General features: G+C 46.6%; 1 protein-coding gene across 1 annotated transcript in view; it reads left to right on the top strand.

Moving 5' to 3' along the window:
- LOC142382696 (uncharacterized) overlaps positions 1-22,989 on the top strand; it is an 85,240-nt gene that overhangs the window by 45,484 nt on the left and 16,767 nt on the right. Inside the window, exons 6-13 of the mRNA XM_075468818.1 lie at positions 1,083-1,141; positions 1,210-1,304; positions 3,887-3,952; positions 4,037-4,097; positions 7,003-7,134; positions 17,080-18,276; positions 18,436-18,528; positions 18,685-19,179. Of these exons, the coding sequence (XP_075324933.1) occupies positions 1,083-1,141; positions 1,210-1,304; positions 3,887-3,952; positions 4,037-4,097; positions 7,003-7,134; positions 17,080-18,276; positions 18,436-18,528; positions 18,685-19,179 (2,198 nt within the window). The remainder of the gene's footprint in view (positions 1-1,082; positions 1,142-1,209; positions 1,305-3,886; positions 3,953-4,036; positions 4,098-7,002; positions 7,135-17,079; positions 18,277-18,435; positions 18,529-18,684; positions 19,180-22,989) is intronic.

Raw genomic sequence — 22,989 nt, 5'->3', positions numbered from 1 at the left:
CTAAACCTAACCTCAATGGAGGCCCAATTCCTAACCCTAACCGAAGCCCCGCCCACTTCCCAACCCTAATATAAGGAGGTAGATGGCTGTGCATAGTGAAGGGGGTGCCTAAGCTAAATTAATGCGTTACGAATCCAACGAAATGTTCGGAAAAAGGAAAATAGGGAATAGAACGCACCTAACACCTGATGAAGACAAAAATATGTCGAAACGTTGTGAAGGAGGTGTGAAAAGAACAATAACTAAGCTAAAGAATGCGAAAATGTGAACCTAATTAGACGGAAGTAAGGGAAAGAGAAAGTTTAATTTATATCTGATTATGTTAACCCAATTTATTTTTCATAGGGACATTGTAGCGAAAGGCAGGGCTGAGAGTGCCCCTCCGCTTCCTCGTTGGAGGAACGGACAAACCCTAGTTTCCTAACCCGCCAGGTCATCCTGCTCGTTAGTTGCATTGTCCCCTAAGGCTATATTGCCATTATCTAACCCTAACCCTGACCCTGACCCTAATCCTAACCCTAACCTGGGCCCCAACCCTAAACCTAACCTCAATGGAGGCCCAATTCCTAACCCTAACCGAAGCCCCGCCCACTTCCCAACCCTAATATAAGGAGGTAGATGGCTGTGCATAGTGAAGGGGGTGCCTAAGCTAAATTAATGCGTTACGAATCCAACGAAATGTTCGGAAAAAGGAAAATAGGGAATAGAACGCACCTAACACCTGATGAAGACAAAAATATGTCGAAACGTTGTGAAGGAGGTGTGAAAAGAACAATAACTAAGCTAAAGAATGCGAAAATGTGAACCTAATTAGACGGAAGTAAGGGAAAGAGAAAGTTTAATTTATATCTGATTATGTTAACCCAATTTATTTTTCATAGGGACATTGTAGCGAAAGGCAGGGCTGAGAGTGCCCCTCCGCTTCCTCGTTGGAGGAACGGACAAACCCTAGTTTCCTAACCCTGACCCCGATCAGGAACTAATCAATCATGGAGCCTGAGTGCGTATTGCTCAGTTATGGATCCAGAGGTCTGGATCAGAACCAGGCGAGTCAGCTGACCTCCTGTGGTCTTTCTTTGCAGTCCACGAGGCCCGAGGGCTGATGGGAAAGTCCCGCAGGTCATGTGACTCGTACGTGAAGGTGAGGCGGCGCCCCGTGGGTCGGGTGGAGGGTTCAGTTCCTGCTGCTGACTGTGTGTGTGTTCACAGGTGAGCGTGACCTCCGACCTCCGCCATCACCTCAGGAGGAAAACTCAGACGGTCCCCAACAGCAAGAGACCCGAGTTCAGCCGCCGCTTCACACTGTGAGACTCTGTCGCATCACAGGAAACTCACACATACCACGAGGCTTCCAGCAGAGGAACGGACCTCTGAGGGTCCCGATCTGCCTCAGTTCTTCATGTTTTATATAAAAACAGGAAGCAGCTGGTCCCCTGAAACATGTTCCAGCTAAAGAAATGGGAACAAAGAGCCTAAAGATCCAGTTTAAAATGGCTTCTGTGCTAAGTTGGACCCAACACGGTTCATCCAGAGCCGGCCCAAGGCATATGCCAACTACTCGGTCGCTTAGGGCCCCCACGCCACCAGGGGGCCCCAGAGAGCACCGAGACGTTGTGATAAAAAAGTAAATATATACATGAAATTAAAATAACATTGAATAATTTAAACGAAATTGTATTACACCAGAAAATTTAGGTTAATTTATGCCTCCTGTTGGCTGCTGCCACCGTTGGGCAAAATTATTTAAGTATTGTATTTATTATTTAAGTATTTAATTTTGATTACAACTTTATTTTTCTGTAAGATAATGTGGATGTCATTTGATTCTATTTTGGATTTGGATTTTGAGCACTTTGCACACCATTGCACATCTGAAAGAAATAAAACTATTTAACGTGTTTACTATAAATGCAGTCTCCAGCCTGCTGATGTTACTTTCAAATAGTTAAATTAATGAACCATACTTATACATCTCTCTTTATGTAGAAGTTAATTAAACCATATTTATGAGTTTGCTATCCCTTTAAGGTTAAAAACAAGAATGACACCTGTATACTGTGAGATGATTACAAATAATGCTAATGATTGTGGGTCCGTTACACACATAACAGTGCAGCCTGTGGAATAATGAGGCATCTGGAGCTGAGGTGATGGTAGGGGGGCCCCAAATGAAGTTCTGCTTAAGGCCCCATAAAGGCTTGGGCCGGCCCTGGGTTCATCCCTTGAGTTAGGAGCCTTTTTCCTGCCTGAATGCTTCATACAGTGAAAAAAGTGACTTTTTGGTGAAGTAAACTCTATTACAGTAACTGTCATCATTCCTAAGATTCAGTAAGAACTCGAGCTTCTTAAGTAAAATGAAACATTTTATTAACGTAACACATGAATTATGGGGGAAGAGTGAGTTTTACTTTGGTTTCCTCATACAATTTAAATGTTTAATAGTTGTATGTACATAAACCTGGAAATACTACATAAACTTTACTCTGAAAATGTATCGTTAAAATCTACTAAGTTACTTCATAACAGCAAATACTACAGATATATAAAGTTTACTTAAAATGTTGAGTAAAATGATGTTCCTGCCTATGAAAAACAAGTAGACTTTACTTCATTTGTTTAAATAAATATAACTTAAAACTTAGATGTAATTAAGTAAATGTTACTTAATATCTTCAAACCTGTTATGTTTTATGGTGAGTAAAATTTACTTGATATTGCAGCATTAAATATTTAAATATAATATATATATGTATAAATATAATATTTAAATATTTATATTCATTAAATATTACTTAAATCATCTGAGTGCAAATACTTACAGAGGGTTTTCTAAGTGAATCTTCTGAGTTGATTTTTCAGTGTAGCTCCTACATACTTCCATACTTCTGTACTTCCATACTACATATACTACATACTTCCATACTTCTATACTTCCATTCTACATATACTACATACTTCCATACTTCTGTACTTCCATACTACATACACTACATACTTCCATACTTCTGTACTTCCATACTACATATACTACATACTTCCATACTTCTGTACTTCCATACTACATACACTACATACTTCCATACTTCTGTACTTCCATACTACATATACTACATACTTCCATACTTCTGTACTTCCATACTACATATACTACATACTTCCATACTTCTGTACTTCCATACTACATATACTACATACTTCCATACTTCCATACTACATATACTACATACTTCCATACTTCTGTACTTCCATACTACATATACTACATACTTCCATACTTCCATACTACATATACTACATACTTCCATACTTCTGTACTTCCATACTACATATACTACATACTTCCATACTTCTGTACTTCCATACTACATATACTACATACTTCCATACTTCTGTACTTTCATACTACATACACTACATACTTCCATACTTCTGTACTTCCATACTACATATACTACATACTTCCATACTTCTGTACTTCCATACTACATATACTACATACTTCCATACTTCTGTACTTCCATACTACATATACTACATACTTCCATACTTCCATACTACATATACTACATACTTCCATACTTCTATACTTCCATTCTACATATACTACATACTTCCATACTTCTGTACTTCCATACTACATATACTACATACTTCCATACTTCTATACTTCCATACTACATATACAACATACTTCCATACTTCTATACTTCCATACTACATACACTACATACTTCCATACTTCTGTACTTCCATACTACATATACTACATACTTCCTGAGTTGATTTTTCAGTGTAGCTCAGAGTTCAGTGGGTCAGAGCTGTGGTTGCAGGGATGTGCCAGCAGGGGGCAGCACAGCTTCACCTCGGGCCTGTTTGTGTGTCTCAGGTGTATCCGGGACCACCTCCTCGGCAGAGTGGTGGTCTCAGTGCTCAGACGACCACCTGACCGCAGGTGAGCGATGACATCACTCTGAGCACCTGTGCACGTACCTGTGCACGTTGGCCACGTCTGACTCACACCATTCTGTCTGTTCAGGCGCAGTCAGCTGATCGGCTGTATGAGCTTCGGGATTGGCTCTCTCATCTCATCCTCTCAGGTCAGTATGAACCAATCACAGCAGAGGATCCTGCACTCTGATTGGCTGTTGAGTTATTTATGTCTCACATGAGGCTGTTAATGCAGTGAAGGGTCGTATAAGGCTGTGTTCGAAACCGCCTCCTGCATACTACATACTACATACTACATACTTCCATACTACATACTGCATACTACATACTGCATACTGCATACTACATACTGCATACTACATACTACATACTACATACTGCATACTACATACTGCATACTACATACTGCATACTGCATACTTCCATACTACATACTACATACTGCATACTGCATACTGCATACTACATACTGCATACTGCATACTGCATACTGCATACTACATACTGCATACTGCATACTGCATACTGCATACTTCCATACTACATACTACATACTGCATACTGCATACTGCATACTACATACTGCATACTACATACTGCATACTGCATACTTCCATACTACATACTGCATACTACATACTGCATACTGCATACTACATACTGCATACTACATACTGCATACTGCATACTGCATACTCCATAATACATACTACATACTACATACTTCCATACTACATACTGCATACTACATACTGCATACTGCATACTACATACTGCATACTGCATACTTCCATACTACATACTACATACTGCATACTGCATACTGCATACTACATACTGCATACTGCATACTGCATACTGCATACTGCATACTTCCATACTACATACTACATACTGCATACTGCATACTGCATACTACATACTGCATACTACATACTACATACTGCATACTACATACTGCATACTGCATACTGCATACTGCATACTTCCATACTACATACTACATACTGCATACTGCATACTGCATACTACATACTGCATACTACATACTGCATACTGCATACTTCCATACTACATACTGCATACTACATACTGCATACTGCATACTACATACTGCATACTACATACTGCATACTGCATACTGCATACTCCATAATACATACTACATACTACATACTTCCATACTACATACTGCATACTACATACTGCATACTGCATACTACATACTGCATACTACATACTGCATACTGCATACTTCCATACTACATACTGCATACTACATACTGCATACTGCATACTACATACTGCATACTACATACTGCATACTGCATACTGCATACTCCATAATACATACTGCATACTACATACTTCCATACTACATACTGCATACTGCATACTACATACTGCATACTACATACTGCATACTGCATACTACATACTGCATACTACATACTGCATACTGCATACTACATACTGCATACTGCATACTACATACTGCATACTACATACTGCATACTGCATACTTTCATACTACATACTGCATACTGCATACTTCCATACTGCTTACTGCATACTACATACTGCATACTACATACTGCATACTTCCATACTACATACTACATACTGCATATTGCATATTACATACTGCATACTACAAACTGCATACTGCATACTACATACTAAATACTGCATACTGCATACTACATACTAAATACTGCATACTGCATACTACATACTACATACTACATACTTCCATACTACATACTACATACTTCATACTGCATACTACATACTTCCATACAACATACTACATACTTCCATACAACATACTGCATACTACATACTACATACTAAATACTGCATACTGCATACTACATACTAAATACTGCATACTGCATACTACATACTACATACTACATACTTCCATACAACATACTACATACTACATACTTCCATACTACATACTACATAATGCATACTTCCATACTACATACTACATACTTCCATACTACATACTACATACTACATACTTCCATACTACATACTACATAATGCATACTACATACTACATACTGCATACTCATCGATCAGACAGTATGCAGAGCATTAACCCACAATGCATTTTGCTCCTGCCCGAGCCGAAATCAGCCGGTCTGAAGCTGATTTCTCTTAAGCTCTAAACTCTGTAAACTTTAGCAACATTTGAAACATTTTCAGGTGAGAAAGTAGTCGTTTAGATCCCCAACGTGTTGAAAACCTGACAAAATACCGGCTGTTTACCATTTTGTTCCCACGAATTCGGCGCTACTAAAGCTAGCCGCAGTGAGCTAACGCACTTCCTGTTATTTTCACAAAATAAAATACCCGTTGCCTTTTATCATAGGGAAAGCCATTACCATACAATTGGTGCTTTTGTTTTGAAAACAGGAAGTGAACCTACCCTCGTTGTAGCTAGCTTGAAACTGCCGTTTTGACAGGAAATGACGATCGGCGACGTCACGTTACGTTGCATCTTGGGTAGTTTGAGTATGAGTAGTAACCTCATGATGCATACCCAACATTTCAGAGAATCTAGTATGCATCCGGGAACTTAAAAAAAGTTAAAGTTAGTAGTAGTAGTGGGAGAAGTAGGCGGTTTTGAACACAGACTAAGTCACCCAAAGTTCCAGTTGAACGCACCTGTTGACCTAATGACCTACTAATGGGCGGCTGTAGCTCAGGAGGAAGAGCAGTCGCCCACCAATCGGAAGGTCGGTGGTTCGACTTCGGCTTCCCTGGGCTACATGTCGAAGTGTTCTTGGGCAAGACACTGAACCCCACGTTGCCTACCGATAAATCCATCGGTGTACGAATGTGTGTGTGAATGATTAGAAAGCACGTAGTGTGCGTATAGACATAGACGTGCTGTATGAGTGTGTGTGAATGGGTGAATGTGGCATGTAGTTAGAAGCGCTTTGAGTGGTCAGCTAGACTAGAAAAGCGCTATACAAGTACAGTCCATTTACCATTTAATGACCTACTGCTGCCCCCCCCACCCCCCCTCTGTGTTAGCAGGGGGCGACAGGTTGGTTTTACCTCCTGGGGGAGGAGTATGGGCAGAGCAAACACCTGAGAGTGACATCACAGCAGAACGGACCAATGCTGAGCCCCGAGGAGGAGGTGGGGTTAGAAGGTGAGTTCATGGGGGTAAAGCTGGGCTGTGATTGGCTGTTCCTCGCTCCTTCTTACCCCGGATTCGTTGATCTGAGTTTAGTGTGGTGGAGTCTCAAAGGTGAAATCAGAGCACAGAACCAAACTACGGATTCACAGATGATACCAAAAGCTTTGAAAAAAGGGTCTCAGGATGCTGAGGACGATCTGCAGGAATGCTTTGAGACGCACTCCGTGAGCTACAGTTCACTTTTATTCCCACGGGAACACCGAGGTGCTTCCCCGATAACAAACTCTGCACCACCCGAAAAGACAAGTTCCATTTACTCCTCGATAAAGGTCCTCGTCAGCATCACTTCTCATAGAGCAGCTCAGCGTTTACAGGATGAATCACAGAGCAGCTCAGAGTTTACAGCGTGAATCACAGATCAGCTCAGAGTTTACGGCGTGAATCATAGAGCAGCTCAGAGTTTACAAAATGAATCATAGAGCAGCTCAGAGTTTACGGCGTGAATCACAGAGCAGCTCAGAGTTTACGGCGTGAATCACAGAGCAGCTCAGAGTTTACGGCGTGAATCATAGAGCAGCTCAGAGTTTACAGCGTGAATCACAGAGCAGCTCAGAGTTTACAGCGTGAATCACAGAGCAGCTCAGAGTTTACAGCGTGAATCACAGAGCAGCTCAGAGTTTACAGCGTGAATCACAGAGCAGCTCAGAGTTTACAGCGTGAATCATAGAGCAGCTCAGAGTTTACAGCGTGAATCATAGAGCAGCTCAGAGTTTACAGCATGAATCACAGAGCAGCTCAGAGTTTACAGCATGAATCATAGAGCAGCTCAGAGTTTACAGCGTGAATCATAGAGCAGCTCAGAGTTTACAGCGTGAATCACAGAGCAGCTCAGAGTTTACAGCGTGAATCACAGAGCAGCTCAGAGTTTACAGCGTGAATCACAGAGCAGCTCAGAGTTTACAGCGTGAATCACAGAGCAGCTCAGAGTTTACAGCGTGAACCACAGAGCAGCTCAGAGTTTACAGCGTGAATCACAGAGCAGCTCAGAGTTTACAGCGTGAATCACAGAGCAGCTCAGAGTTTACAGCGTGAATCACAGAGCAGCTCAGAGTTTACAGCGTGAATCACAGAGCAGCTCAGAGTTTACAGCATGAATCACAGAGCAGCTCAGAGTTTACAGCATGAATCATAGAGCAGCTCAGAGTTTACAGCGTGAACCACAGAGCAGCTCAGAGTTTACAGCATGAACCACAGAGCAGCTCAGAGTTTACAGCATGAATCATAGAGCAGCTCAGAGTTTACAGCATGAATCATAGAGCAGCTCAGAGTTTACGGCATGATTCACAGAGCAGCTCAGAGTTTACAGCGTGAATCACAGATCAGCTCAGAGTTTACAGCATGAATCACAGAGCAGCTCAGAGTTTACAGCATGAATCACAGAGCAGCTCAGAGTTTACAGCGTGAATCATAGAGCAGCTCAGAGTTTACAGCGTGAATCATAGAGCAGCTCAGAGTTTACAGCATGAATCATAGAGCAGCTCAGAGTTTACAGCGTGAATCACAGAGCAGCTCAGAGTTTACAGCGTGAATCATAGAGCAGCTCAGAGTTTACAGCATGAATCATAGAGCAGCTCAGAGTTTACAGCATGAATCATAGAGCAGCTCAGAGTTTACAGCGTGAATCATAGAGCAGCTCAGAGTTTACAGCATGAATCACAGAGCAGCTCAGAGTTTACGGCATGAATCATAGAGCAGCTCAGAGTTTACAGCATGAATCACAGAGCAGCTCAGAGTTTACAGCGTGAATCACAGAGCAGCTCAGAGTTTACAGCGTGAATTATAGAGCAGCTCAGAGTTTACAGCGTGAATCATAGAGCAGCTCAGAGTTTACAGCGTGATTCATAGAGCAGCTCAGAGTTTACAGCGTGAATTATAGAGCAGCTCAGAGTTTACAGCGTGAATTATAGAGCAGCTCAGAGTTTACAGCATGAATCATAGAGCAGCTCAGAGTTTACAGCATGAATCATAGAGCAGCTCAGAGTTTACAGCGTGAATCATAGAGCAGCTCAGAGTTTACAGCGTGAATCATAGAGCAGCTCAGAGTTTACAGCATGAATCATAGAGCAGCTCAGAGTTTACGGCATGAATCACAGAGCAGCTCAGAGTTTACAGCATGAATCACAGAGCAGCTCAGAGTTTACAGCATGAATCATAGAGCAGCTCAGAGTTTACGGCATGAATCATAGAGCAGCTCAGAGTTTACGGCATGAATCATAGAGCAGCTCAGAGTTTACAACGTGAATCACAGAGCAGCTCAGAGTTTACAGCATGAATCATAGAGCAGCTCAGAGTTTACGGCATGAATCACAGAGCAGCTCAGAGTTTACAGCATGAATCATAGAGCAGCTCAGAGTTTACAAAATGAATCATAGAGCAGCTCAGAGTTTACGGCATGAATCACAGAGCAGCTCAGAGTTTACAAAATGAATCATAGAGCAGCTCAGAGTTTACAGCGTGAATCATAGAGCAGCTCAGAGTTTACAGCGTGAATCATAGAGCAGCTCAGAGTTTACAGCGTGAATCATAGAGCAGCTCAGAGTATACGGCATGAATCATAGAGCAGCTCAGAGTTTACGGCATGAATCATAGAGCAGCTCAGAGTTTACGGCATGAATCATAGAGCAGCTCAGAGTTTACGGCATGAATCATAGAGCAGCTCAGAGTTTACAACGTGAATCACAGAGCAGCTCAGAGTTTACAGCATGAATCATAGAGCAGCTCAGAGTTTACGGCATGAATCACAGAGCAGCTCAGAGTTTACAGCATGAATCATAGAGCAGCTCAGAGTTTACAAAATGAATCATAGAGCAGCTCAGAGTTTACGGCATGAATCACAGAGCAGCTCAGAGTTTACAGGATGAATCATAGAGCAGCTCAGAGTTTACAGCGTGAATCACAGAGCAGCTCAGAGTTTACAGCATGAATCACAGAGCAGCTCAGAGTATACGGCATGAATCATAGAGCAGCTCAGAGTTTACAGCATGAATCATAGAGCAGCTCATGAGGTTTCTGTTGGAAGAACAAAGCAGCGAGGCAGAAAAGTATGTCAGCGATGATGGCCGTTGTTCTGGGTGAGTAGGCCGGCACACTGTGCGTCTGTTGGATGAGTCGTGAGCAGAAAACTGAAGACCACTTTGGGGGGATTAAACAGCTGGAAGCTGCTGGTTTCTGCAGGTCCATTAAACCCGACAGATGTGGAACTGAAGGTGATCGATCAGGATCCTCATTGATCCACAGAAATCTGTAAAGAAATGTGAGCCAGGCCTCCTTTTCTCTACAGATTTAAAGTAATACAGGAAGCAGCGTATTCTCTGAAACTGAAACCCAGGATTTTCAGCCCACTTCTTGTGTCCTTTGGCACAGCTCAGCCTTTTCTCCCTGTGTCCCTTCCTTAAGAACGCTGTAGGTACCAGATCGGCTCGGGTTCCGTCGTCTGCTGATTACGTCACACAATATGGCCGCTTGAATGGGAGCACATTGTGATTGGCTGTAGTAGCCATAGTAACCGTAACTAGGCGCTGTGCGTCGGAGTTTTTTTCTCGGTGATCGGCAGCAGCTATGGAGAGCTTTTAGGAAGAAATGAAATATTTCCTACAGAATAGTGTGTACCACCACCGGCCCCAAACCTGTAAGATCTGGTTTGTTTTGTTTCATCATTTCGGCCACTTTGGTTCACTCTGCAGAGAAGCTTCATTTAAGCTTTGTGTGCTGAGCAGCAATAACCTCTTTGACTATATGCGAGTGGACTCCGGCACATAAATGTACATAAAACTTCTTCTGTTGGAAATGTGTGTATATACATACACTACATATATATATCTATAGATATAGATATATATACATACAGTCTCGGTAAATAAGACAAATACACACACAAGAAATTGCATCTATCTATCTATTTGTCTATCCATCTACCTACCTACCTACCTACCTACCTACCTACCTACCTACCTACCTACCTACCTACCTACCTACCTACCTACCTTCCTTCCTTTCTATCTACCTACCTACCTACCTTCCTATCTATCTATCTATCTATCTATCTATCTATCTATTTATCTATCTATATATCTACCTACCTACCTACCTTCCTATCTACCTACCTACCTACCTACCTACCTACCTTCCTTCCTACCTACCTACCTACCTTCCTTCCTTCCTTTCTATCTACCTACCTACCTACCTTCCTATCTATCTATCTATCTATCTATCTATTTATCTATCTATATATCTACCTACCTACCTACCTACCTTCCTATCTATCTATCTATCTATCTATCTATCTATCTATATATCTACCTACCTACCTACCTACCTACCTACCTTCCTTCCTTTCTACCTACCTACCTACCTACCTTCCTTCCTTTCTACCTACCTACCTACCTACCTACCTACCTACCTTCCTTCCTTCCTTCCTTCCTTCCTTCCTTCCTTCCTTCCTTCCTATCTACCTACCTACCTTCTTATCTACCTACCTACCTACTTACCTTCCTTCCTTCCTTCCCATCTACCTACCTACCTACCTTCCTTCCTACCTACCTACCTACCTTCCTTCCTATCTACCTACCTACCTTCCTTCCTTCCTTCCTATCTACCTATCTACCTACCTTCCTTTCTACCTACCTACCTACCTACCTACCTACCTACCTACCTTCCTTCCTTCCTTCCTTCCTTCCTATCTACCTATCTACCTACCTTCCTTTCTACCTACCTACCTACCTACCTACCTACCTACCTTCCTTCTTATCTACCTACCTACCTACCTACCTACCTACCTACCTTCCTTCTTATCTACCTACCTACCTACCTACCTACCTTCCTTCCTTCCTTCCTTCCCATCTACCTACCTACCTACCTTCCTTCCTACCTACCTACCTACCTTCCTTCCTATCTACCTACCTTCCTATCTACCTATCTACCTACCTTCCTTTCTACCTACCTACCTTCCTTCCTACCTACCTACCTACCTTCCTTCCTTCCTTCCTTCCTTCCCATCTACCTACCTACCTACCTTCCTTCCTACCTACCTACCTACCTACCTTCCTTCCTACCTACCTTCCTTCCTATCTACCTACCTACCTTCCTTCCTTCCTTCCTTCCTATCTACCTACCTACCTTCCTTCCTTCCCATCTACCTACCTACCTACCTTCCTTCCTACCTACCTACCTTCCTATCTACCTACCTATCTACCTACCTACCTACCTACCTACCTACCTACCTTCCTTTCTACCTACCTACCTACCTACCTACCTTCCTTCCTTCCTATCTACCTACCTACCTTCTTATCTACCTACCTACCTACCTACCTACCTACCTACCTACCTACCTACCTTCCTTCCTTCCTTCCCATCTACCTACCTACCTACCTTCCTTCCTACCTACCTACCTTCCTTCCTATCTACCTACCTACCTTCCTTCCTTCCTTCCTATCTACCTATCTACCTATCTACCTACCTTCCTTTCTACCTACCTACCTACCTACCTACCTACCTACCTACCTACCTACCTACCTACCTTCCTTCCTTCCTTCCTTCCTTCCTTCCTTCCTTCCTTCCTTCCTATCTACCTACCTACCTACCTTCCTTCCTTCCTTCCTTCCTTCCTTCCTTCCTTCCTTCCTTTCTTCCTACCTACCTACCTTCCTATCTACCTACCTTCCTACCTACCTACCTTCTTATCCACCTACCTACCTATCTATCTACCTACCTACCTTCCTTCCTTCCTATCTACCTACCTACCTTCTTATCTACCTACCTACCTACCTACCTACCTACCTTCCTTCCTACCTACCTACCTTCCTTTCTACCTACCTTCCTTCCTTCCTTCCTTCCTTCCCTCCTTCCTTCCTATCTACCTACCTACCTACCTACCTACCTAACTTCCTTCCTACCTACCTATCTACCTACCTTCCTTCCTACCTACCTATCTACCTACCTTCCTTTCTACCTACCTTCCTTCCTTCCTTCCTTCCCTCCTTCCTTCCTATCTACCTACCTACCTTCTTATCTACCTATCTACCTACCTACCTACCTACCTACCTACCTACCTACCTACCTACCTACCTACCTTCCTTCCTACCTACCTATCTACCTACCTACCTACCTACCTACCTACCTACCTACCTACCTAACTTCCTTCCTACCTACCTATCTACCTACCTTCCTTTCTACCTACCTACCTTCCTTCCTTCCTTCCCTCCTTCCTTCCTATCTACCTACCTACCTTCTTATCTACCTACCTACCTACCTACCTACCTACCTACCTACCTACCTTCTTATCCACCTACCTACCTATCTATCTACCTACCTACCTACCTACCTACCTTCCTACCTACCTACCTTCTTATCCACCTACCTACCTATCTATCTACCTACCTACCTACCTACCTACCTACCTACCTACCTACCTTCTTATCCACCTACCTACCTATCTATCTACCTACCTACCTACCTACCTACCTACCTACCTACCTACCTACCTACCTACCTACCTACCTACCTAACTTCCTTCCTACCTACCTATCTACCTACCTTCCTTTCTACCTACCTACCTTCCTTCCTTCCTTCCCTCCTTCCTTCCTATCTACCTACCTACCTTCTTATCTACCTACCTACCTACCTACCTTCTTATCTACCTACCTACCTACCTACCTACCTATCTACCTACCTTCCTTTCTACCTACCTACCTTCCTTCCTTCCTTCCCTCCTTCCTTCCTATCTACCTACCTACCTTCTTATCTACCTACCTACCTACCTACCTACCTACCTACCTACCTACCTTCTTATCCACCTACCTACCTATCTATCTACCTACCTACCTTCCTTCCTTCCTATCTACCTACCTACCTACCTACCTACCTACCTACCTACCTTCCTTCCTACCTACCTACCTATCTACCTACCTTCCTTCCTTCCTTCCTTCCTTCCTTCCTTCCTTCCCTCCTTCCTTCCTATCTACCTACCTACCTTCTTATCTACCTATCTACCTACCTACCTACCTACCTACCTACCTACCTTCCTTCCTACCTACCTATCTACCTACCTTCCTTTCTACCTTCCTTCCTTCCTTCCTTCCTTCCTTCCTTCCTTCCCTCCTTCCTTCCTATCTACCTACCTACCTTCCCATCTACCTACCTACCTACCTTCCTTCCTACCTACCTACCTACCTACCTTCCTTTCTACCTACCTACCTTCCTTCCTATCTACCTACCTACCTTCCTTCCTTCCTTCCTTCCTTCCTTCCTTCCTTCCTTCCTTCCTTCCTTCCTTCCTATCTACCTACCTACCTACCTACCTTCCTTCCTTCCTTCCTTCCCATCTACCTACCTACCTACCTACCTACCTACCTACCTACCTACCTACCTACCTACCTACCTACCTACCTACCTACCTTCCTTCCTTCCTTCCTTCCTTCCTTCCTTCCTTCCTATCTACCTACCTACCTACCTACCTTCCTTCCTTCCTTCCTTCCTTCCTTTCTTCCTACCTACCTACCTTCCTATCTACCTACCTTCCTACCTACCTACCTTCTTATCCACCTACCTACCTATCTATCTACCTACCTACCTTCCTTCCTTCCTATCTACCTACCTACCTTCTTATCTACCTACCTACCTACCTACCTACCTACCTACCTACCTACCTACCTACCTTCCTTCCTACCTACCTATCTACCTACCTTCCTTTCTACCTACCTTCCTTCCTTCCTTCCTTCCCTCCTTCCTTCCTATCTACCTACCTACCTAACTTCCTTCCTACCTACCTATCTACCTACCTTCCTTCCTACCTACCTATCTACCTACCTTCCTTTCTACCTACCTTCCTTCCTTCCTTCCTTCCCTCCTTCCTTCCTATCTACCTACCTACCTACCTACCTACCTTCCTACCTACCTACCTACCTACCTACCTTCCTTCCTACCTACCTACCTACCTTCCTTCCTACCTACCTTCCTTCCTATCTACCTACCTACCTTCTTATCTACCTATCTACCTACCTACCTACCTACCTACCTACCTTCCTACCTACCTACCTACCTACCTACCTTCCTACCTACCTACCTTCCTTCCTACCTACCTATCTACCTACCTACCTACCTAACTTCCTTCCTACCTACCTATCTACCTACCTTCCTTTCTACCTACCTTCCTTCCTTCCTTCCTTCCCTCCTTCCTTCCTATCTACCTACCTACCTTCTTATCTACCTACCTACCTACCTACCTACCTACCTACCTACCTACCTTCTTATCCACCTACCTACCCATCTATCTACCTACCTACCTTCCTTCCTTCCTATCTACCTACCTACCTACCTACCTACCTACCTTCCTTCCTACCTACCTGTCTACCTACCTTCCTTTCTACCTACCTTCCTTCCTTCCTTCCTTCCTTCCTTCCTTCCTTCCCTCCTTCCTTCCTATCTACCTACCTACCTTCTTATCTACCTATCTACCTACCTACCTACCTACCTACCTACCTACCTACCTTCCTTCCTTCCTTCCTTCCTTCCTTCCCTCCTTCCTTCCTATCTACCTACCTACCTTCCTACCTACCTACCTGTCTACCTACCTTCCTTTCTACCTACCTTCCTTCCTTCCTTCCTTCCTTCCTTCCTTCCCTCCTTCCTTCCTATCTACCTACCTACCTTCTTATCTACCTATCTACCTACCTACCTACCTACCTACCTTCCTTTCTACCTTCCTTCCTTCCTTCCTTCCTTCCTTCCCTCCTTCCTTCCTATCTACCTACCTACCTTCCTATCTACCTACCTACCTACCTACCTACCTACCTTCCTTCCTTCCTTCCTACCTACCTACCTACCTACCTACCTTCCTTCCTACCTACCTATCTACCTACCTTCCTTTCTACCTACCTTCCTTCCTTCCTTCCTTTCTTCCCTCCTTCCTTCCTATCTACCTACCTACCTACCTATCTACCTACCTACCTACCTACCTACCTATCTCTCTGTCGTGAAAGTCGAACGCAACAAAGTTTCTGAGCCAATGAATCAGCTCAAGGTCCAGATGCATCTCTCAGCTCCTGTCTGAACTCTGGATCAGGATTTTGGATCAGGACTCAGGACTCTGGTTCAGGACTCTGGGTCAGGACTCTGGACTCTGGGTCAGGACTCTGAGTCAGGACTCTGGACTCTGGGTCAGGACTCTGGATCAGGATTTTGGATCAGGACTCAGGACTCTGGGTCAGAACTCTGGTTCAGGACTCTGGGTCAGGACTCTGGGTCAGGACTCTGAGTCAGGACTCTGGGTCAGGACACTGGGTCAGGACGCTGGTTCAGGACTCTGGGTCAGGACTCTGGTTCAGGACTCTGGTTCAGGACTCTGGGTCAGGACTCTGGGTCAGGACTCTGGTCCAGGACTCTGGGTCAGGACTCTGGGTCAGGACTCTGGGTCAGGACTCAGGACTCTGGGTCAGGACTCTGGGTCAGGACTCAGGACTCTGGGTCAGGACTCAGGACTCTGGTTCAGGACTCTGGGTCAGGACTCTGGGTTCAGGACTCTGGGTCAGGACTCTGGTTCAGGACTCTGGTTCAGCACTCTGGGTCAGGACTCTGGGTCAGGACTCTGGGTCAGGACTTTGGGGTCAGGACTCTGGGTCAGGACTTTGGGGTCAGGACTCTGGTTCAGGACTCTGGGTCAGGACTCTGGGTCAGGACTCTGGGTCAGGACTCTGGGTCAGGACTCTGGGTCAGAACCGTGGTTTCTACTCGCTGATGAGGCTTTGAACTCGTTTGAACTCGTTATCTCTCTTCTTCGTGTAAATCTATACGTTCGTCTATATTTAGAGCGGTGGGGGGGGGGCCCACTCACTCTCCCTCTGGGGGTCCACACGGTTACCATGGTAATGAGAAGCAGCCCCGTAACCATGTGACCCTCACAATGCCTCCGTGCTCAGGTCCCTCGCCCGCCCCTCTCTCCCTCTGACATCACACTGAGATCTGACACTCGTTTGCCCCGACGGCAGAGAGAGAGCGAGCGAGCGGCACCACAGAAGAAGAAGATCAGACGGGCTGCTGGCTGTGTGTCAGCAGCAGGACCGCCGGCCCGCCCGGGTCCAGGACTTATCTGGCTGTGTGTCAGCAGCAGGACCGCCGGCCCGCCCGGGTCCAGGACTTATCTGGCTGTGTGTCAGCAGCAGGACCGCCGGCCCCCCTGGGTCCAGGACTTATCTGGCTGTGTGTCAGCAGCAGGACCGCCGGCCCGCCCGGGTCCAGGACTTATCTGGCTGTGTGTCAGCAGCAGGACCGCCGGCCCGCCCGGGTCCAGGACTTATCTGGCTGTGTGTCAGCAGCAGGACCGCTGGCCCGCCCGGGTCCAGGACTTATCTGGCTGTGTGTCAGCAGCAGGACCGCCGGCCCGCCCGGGTCCAGGATTTATCTGGCTGTGTGTCAGCAGCAGGACCGCCGGCCCCCCTGGGTCCAGGACTTATCTGGCTGTGTGTCAGCAGCAGGACCGCCGGCCCGCCCGGGTCCAGGACTTATCTGGCTGTGTGTCAGCAGCAGGACCGCCGGCCCGCCCGGGTCCAGGACTTATCTGGCTGTGTGTCAGCAGCAGGACCGCCGGCCCCCCTGGGTCCAGGACTTATCTGGCTGTGTGTCAGCAGCAGGACCGCCGGCCCGCCCGGGTCCAGGACTTATCTGGCTGTGTGTCAGCAGCAGGACCGCCGGCCCGCCCGGGTCCAGGACTTATCTGGCTGTGTGTCAGCAGCAGGACCGCCGGCCCGCCCGGGTCCAGGACTTATCTGGCTGTGTGTCAGCAGCAGGACCGCCGGCCCGCCCGGGTCCAGGACTTATCTGGCTGTGTGTCAGCAGCAGGACCGCCGGCCCGCCCGGGTCCAGGACTTATCTGGCTGTGTGTCAGCAGCAGGACCGCCGGCCCCCCTGGGTCCAGGACTTATCTGGCTGTGTGTCAGCAGCAGGACCGCCAGCCCGCCCGGGTCCAGGACTTATCCGGCTGTGTGTCAGCAGCAGGACCGCCGGCCCCCCTGGGTCCAGGACTTATCTGGCTGTGTGTCAGCAGCAGGACCGCCGGCCCGCCCGGGTCCAGGACTTATCTGGCTGTGTGTCAGCAGCAGGACCGCCGGCCCCCCTTGGTCCAGGACTTATAGAGCAGATCTGGTTCTGATTCTGGACAAACTCTTTGGGTTTCTGCTTCTTCCTGCCTGCACACCGTCATGTTGGACCTGTACAGACCCATGCTGTGAAGGCTTTGCAGGTCCGGTTCTGGTCTGAGCTTCCTGTTCGGGTCTCAGTCCCTGAGGTTCCTGTTCGGGTCTCGGTCCCTGAGCTTCCTGTTCGGGTCTCGGTCCCTGAGCTTCCTGTTCGGGTCTGAGCTTCCTGTTCGGGTCTGAGCTTCCTGTTTGGGTCTGAGCTTCCTGTTCGGGTCTCGGTCCCTGCCGGCTGTTGGTTTCCTGGTATCCTAACAGAGACTGGATGCTGGACCGGCTGTTCTGTAGAACCTGTGGATCTGCTTGAGCCCAGTCGTGTTCTCTTTGGTTCAGTCCGGACTGAGGACCGTTGAGATGTTCTGGAAGACCACCGCCTGGTCCTGGGACGATGCCGTAGGTGATGATGATGATGATGGTGGTTTTCTGCTTGCAGCTGACCGCAGAAGGACTCCAGACTCAGATACCGACCCGACCCACACCAACAGCACCGGCACCACAACCTACCAGTCCAACGGCCCCAACTCCTCCTCAACTGGACCCAAAGCCTGGACCCACCACGGCCGGGCCGCCGGTCGGCCCCTCAGCCTCGACTCGGCCCACGCCAACTACTGCACGTCAGCGCTGTACGCCAACGACCATCGCCAGGACAACCGGCGCCAGGACAATCAGCGCCAGGACAACCGGCGCCAGGACAACCAGCGCCAGGACAACCAGCGCCAGGACAACCAGCGCCAGGACCACCAGCGCCAGGACAACCTGCGCCAGGACAACCAGCGCCAGGACAACCAGCGCCAGGACAACCAAGACGGCGGCCCACAGAGGCTGGTGGTGAGTCCACAGAATATTCTCTACAGACATGAACCAGGCCCAAACCCAATTCTCCTCTTTGGCCTTCCAATCTGCAGGAAAAAGATGCTAATTCCCTTTTAGGAGTCAAGGAGAATCTGTCTTTTATCCCTTTAACCAGGGTGTTGGATGGATGGATGACTCCTTAGTCCCTAAAAGAAGAGGGCCAAGGGGAAGAATTGGGCTCTGGCCTTGGTCTTAGATTCAGACTCAATCTGGAACTGATCTAGATTGGGGGATTGACCTGTTTTTACTTGACTTAGGAGTCATTAAGACTACAGACGCCAACGTTCTCCTTCATTGGTTTTGGTTGGGGTGACACTCTGCTGGGTAGCATCTCTGCAGAGTAGCTAAAGTGTTGAGTATAAAGAATATAAAGAAGACTAGGCAATAAACCACGGCTCGCCTTGTTTTTACTCTAACAGCCTGAGATGTAAAGCTTAGAGCTTCAATAAGAGCTCAGCATGAAGCTGAGGAACATAAATCTTCCTGCTGACTGAAGACCACACCAAGAAAAAACACGAGTTTCCTCAGCCTCTTTCTGTCCTTACAGCAACCGAAGCTTCAACAGGGATTTAAGCTTCAGTCTGTATCACCGCTGGACTTAAAATGTTTTATTGTTAAGATATTAAAGGAAAAACAAACAAATAAAGATGTATTAAACGGGAGATTGGACCGAAAAAGAAAAAGTTTTCAGTGCAATCTGTTGGTTTTCTTAGCTAGGAAATTGTTTTTGAATTGGCTCTATATGAACGAATTGGATTATTTTATGAATAATTATGATTACAATGAATTGAAATCCAATTGGCTTGAATTGGACTTATTATCTAAGTGCCTTGAGATGACATTTGTTGTATTTGGCGCTATATAAATAAAAATGAATTGAATTGAATTGAATTAAAGGAATGTGTGTTTTGGTGAGGAATCTATGAACTGAACAACCTAGAGGAACTTTTAGGGACTTTTACAAGTCAAGTACAAGGTAAACTTATGGTAATTCAAACAAATCTATAAAATTTCCTTGCTGTGACGTATAAAACAGAACTGGGATAAAGATATATTTATCACACCAAAGAGTACAACATGCTTACATGCACCGCTGGAAGACTCTGATGCTATTCTTTACGCCGACTGTAACCAGAGAAAAACCAGTTTGGAGAAAATGTGAAGCAGCAAACTCAGACTGTGCAGCTTTGAGGCTTCTTGCACAACTTTGACCTTTTAGTCATTTTACACTAAATATCTGAAGGAAATAATGTGTGAACCCAAACCATTCGGTCATTTCACCAGCATAAAATGACGACAAAAATTAAAAATGCATAAAAATGACAGGCCCGAAGCGTAAAATGAGTATAAATGAAAGGCGGGCCTGAACCAGGGGGTAGGCTGGGTCGAGGGCCTCCGTATATGGGACAGCTGCTCAACCCACTGAGCTGACCGGCGTCCCATAAATTATTTTTATATTCTCATCATTCAGATGGACCTGGTTCAAAGAATCAGAACCAGAGAATCAGAACCAGAGAATCAGAACCAGAGAATCAGAACCAGAGGATCAGAACCAGACAATCAGAACCAGAGGATCAGAACCAGACAATCAGAACCAGACAATCAGAACCAGACAATCAAAACCAGAGAATCAGAACCAGACAATCAGAACCAGACAATCAGAACCAGACAATCAGAACCAGAGAATCAGAACCAGACAATCAGAACCAGACAATCAGAACCAGAGAATCAGAACCAGACAATCAAAACCAGAGAATCAGAACCAGACAATCAAAACCAGAGAATCAGAACCAGACAATCAGAACCAGAGAATCAGAACCTGAGAATCAGAACCAGAGAATCAGAACCAGACAATCAGAACCAGAGAATCAGAACCAGACAATCAGAACCAGAGAATCAGAACCAGACAATCAAAACCAGACAATCAAAACCAGACAATCAGAACCAGACAATCAAAACCAGAGAATCAGAACCAGACAATCAAAACCAGAGAATCAGAACCAGACAATCAAAACCAGAGAATCGAACCAGGCACAAAAAGTCCAAACAGCAGTCCATCAGATCTTTTGTCTTTTTGTCTGGTACTTGATTTTAAACCCACAATGAGAGGAATGACACCCGGTTTCAGGGTTTGGGGGTCAGAACCCGGTTTCAGGGTTGGGGGTCAGAACCCGGTTTCAGGGTTGGGGTCAGAACCCGGTTTCAGGGTTTGGGTCTGAACCCGGTTTCAGGGTTGGGGGTCAGAACCCGGTTTCAGGGTTTGGGTCTGAACCCGGTTTCAGGGTTGGGGTCAGAACCCGGTTTCAGGGTTTGGGTCTGAACCCGGTTTCAGGGTTGGGGGTCAGAACTGGGTTTCAGGGTTGGGGTCAGAACCCGGTTTCAGGGTTTGGGGTCAGAACCCGGTTTCAGGGTTGGGGGTCAGAACCCGGTTTCAGGGTTTGGGTCTGAACCCGGTTTCAGGGTTTGGGGGTCAGAACCCGGTTTCAGGGTTTGGGGTACAGAACCCGGTTTCAGGGTTGGGGTCAGAACCCGGTTTCAGGGTTGGGGGTCAGAACCCGGTTTCAGGGTTTGGGGGTCAGAACCCGGTTTCAGGGTTGGGGTCAGAACCCGGTTTCAGGGTTGGGGTCAGAACCCGGTTTCAGGGTTTGGGTCTGAACCCGGTTTCAGGGTTTGGGTCTGAACCCGGTTTCAGGATTGGGGGTCAGAACCCGGTTTCAGGGTTTGGGTCTGAACCCGGTTTCAGGGTTTGGGTCTGAACCCGGTTTCAGGATTGGGGGTCAGAACCCGGTTTCAGGGTTTGGGGGTCAGAACCCGGTTTCAGGGTTTGGGGATCAGAACCCGGTTTCAGGGTTGGGGTCAGAACCCGGTTTCAGGGTTTGGGTCTGAACCCGGTTTCAGGGTTTGGGGGTCAGAACCCGGTTTCAGGGTTGGGGTCAGAACCCGGTTTCAGGGTTTGGGTCTGAACCCGGTTTCAGGATTGGGGGTCAGAACCCGGTTTCAGGGTTTGGGGGTCAGAACCCGGTTTCAGGGTTTGGGTCTGAACCCGGTTTCAGGGTTTGGGTCTGAACCCGGTTTCAGGGTTTGGGGATCAGAACCCGGTTTCAGGGTTGGGGTCAGAACCCGGTTTCAGGGTTTGGGTCTGAACCCGGTTTCAGGGTTTGGGTCTGAACCCGGTTTCAGGGTTGGGGGTCAGAACCCGGTTTCAGGGTTGGGGGTCAGAATCCGGTTTCAGGGTTTGGGGGTCAGAACCCGGTTTCAGGGTTTGGGGGTCAGAACCCGGTTTCAGGGTTTGGGTCTGAACCCGGTTTCAGGGTTGGGGTCAGAACCCGGTTTCAGGGTTTGGGGGTCAGAACCCGGTTTCACGGTTGGGGTCAGAACCCGGTTTCAGGGTTTGGGTCAGAACCCGGTTTCAGGGTTTGGGTCAGAACCCGGTTTCAGGGTTGGGGGTCAGAACCCGGTTTCAGGGTTGGGGTCAGAACCCGGTTTCAGGGTTTGGGTCAGAACCCGGTTTCACGGTTGGGGGTCAGAACCCGGTTTCAGGGTTGGGGGTCAGAACCGGGTCCTGGGAACCTGCTGCGAGTGTTTGGTCCTCACAGCGATGTTAGGACAGAGTGTGTGTGTGTTCAGGAAGTGTGTGTCTTATCGCAGCGACACATCCACTGTTTTTGTTTTCGTGTGTCTGAGTGTGTGTGTGTTTCCTCCCATTATCCTGTTTCTGCTGGTTCCCACACACACATCCAGTCCACCGCCGAGCGTCCAGAACGCCGCTCGCTCTGGTTCTCCTGG

The sequence above is a fragment of the Odontesthes bonariensis genome, chromosome 6, assembly GCF_027942865.1.
Source record: "Odontesthes bonariensis isolate fOdoBon6 chromosome 6, fOdoBon6.hap1, whole genome shotgun sequence".
Lineage (NCBI taxonomy): Eukaryota > Metazoa > Chordata > Actinopteri > Atheriniformes > Atherinopsidae > Odontesthes > Odontesthes bonariensis.
This window is presented reverse-complemented; position numbering and strand designations above follow the sequence as displayed.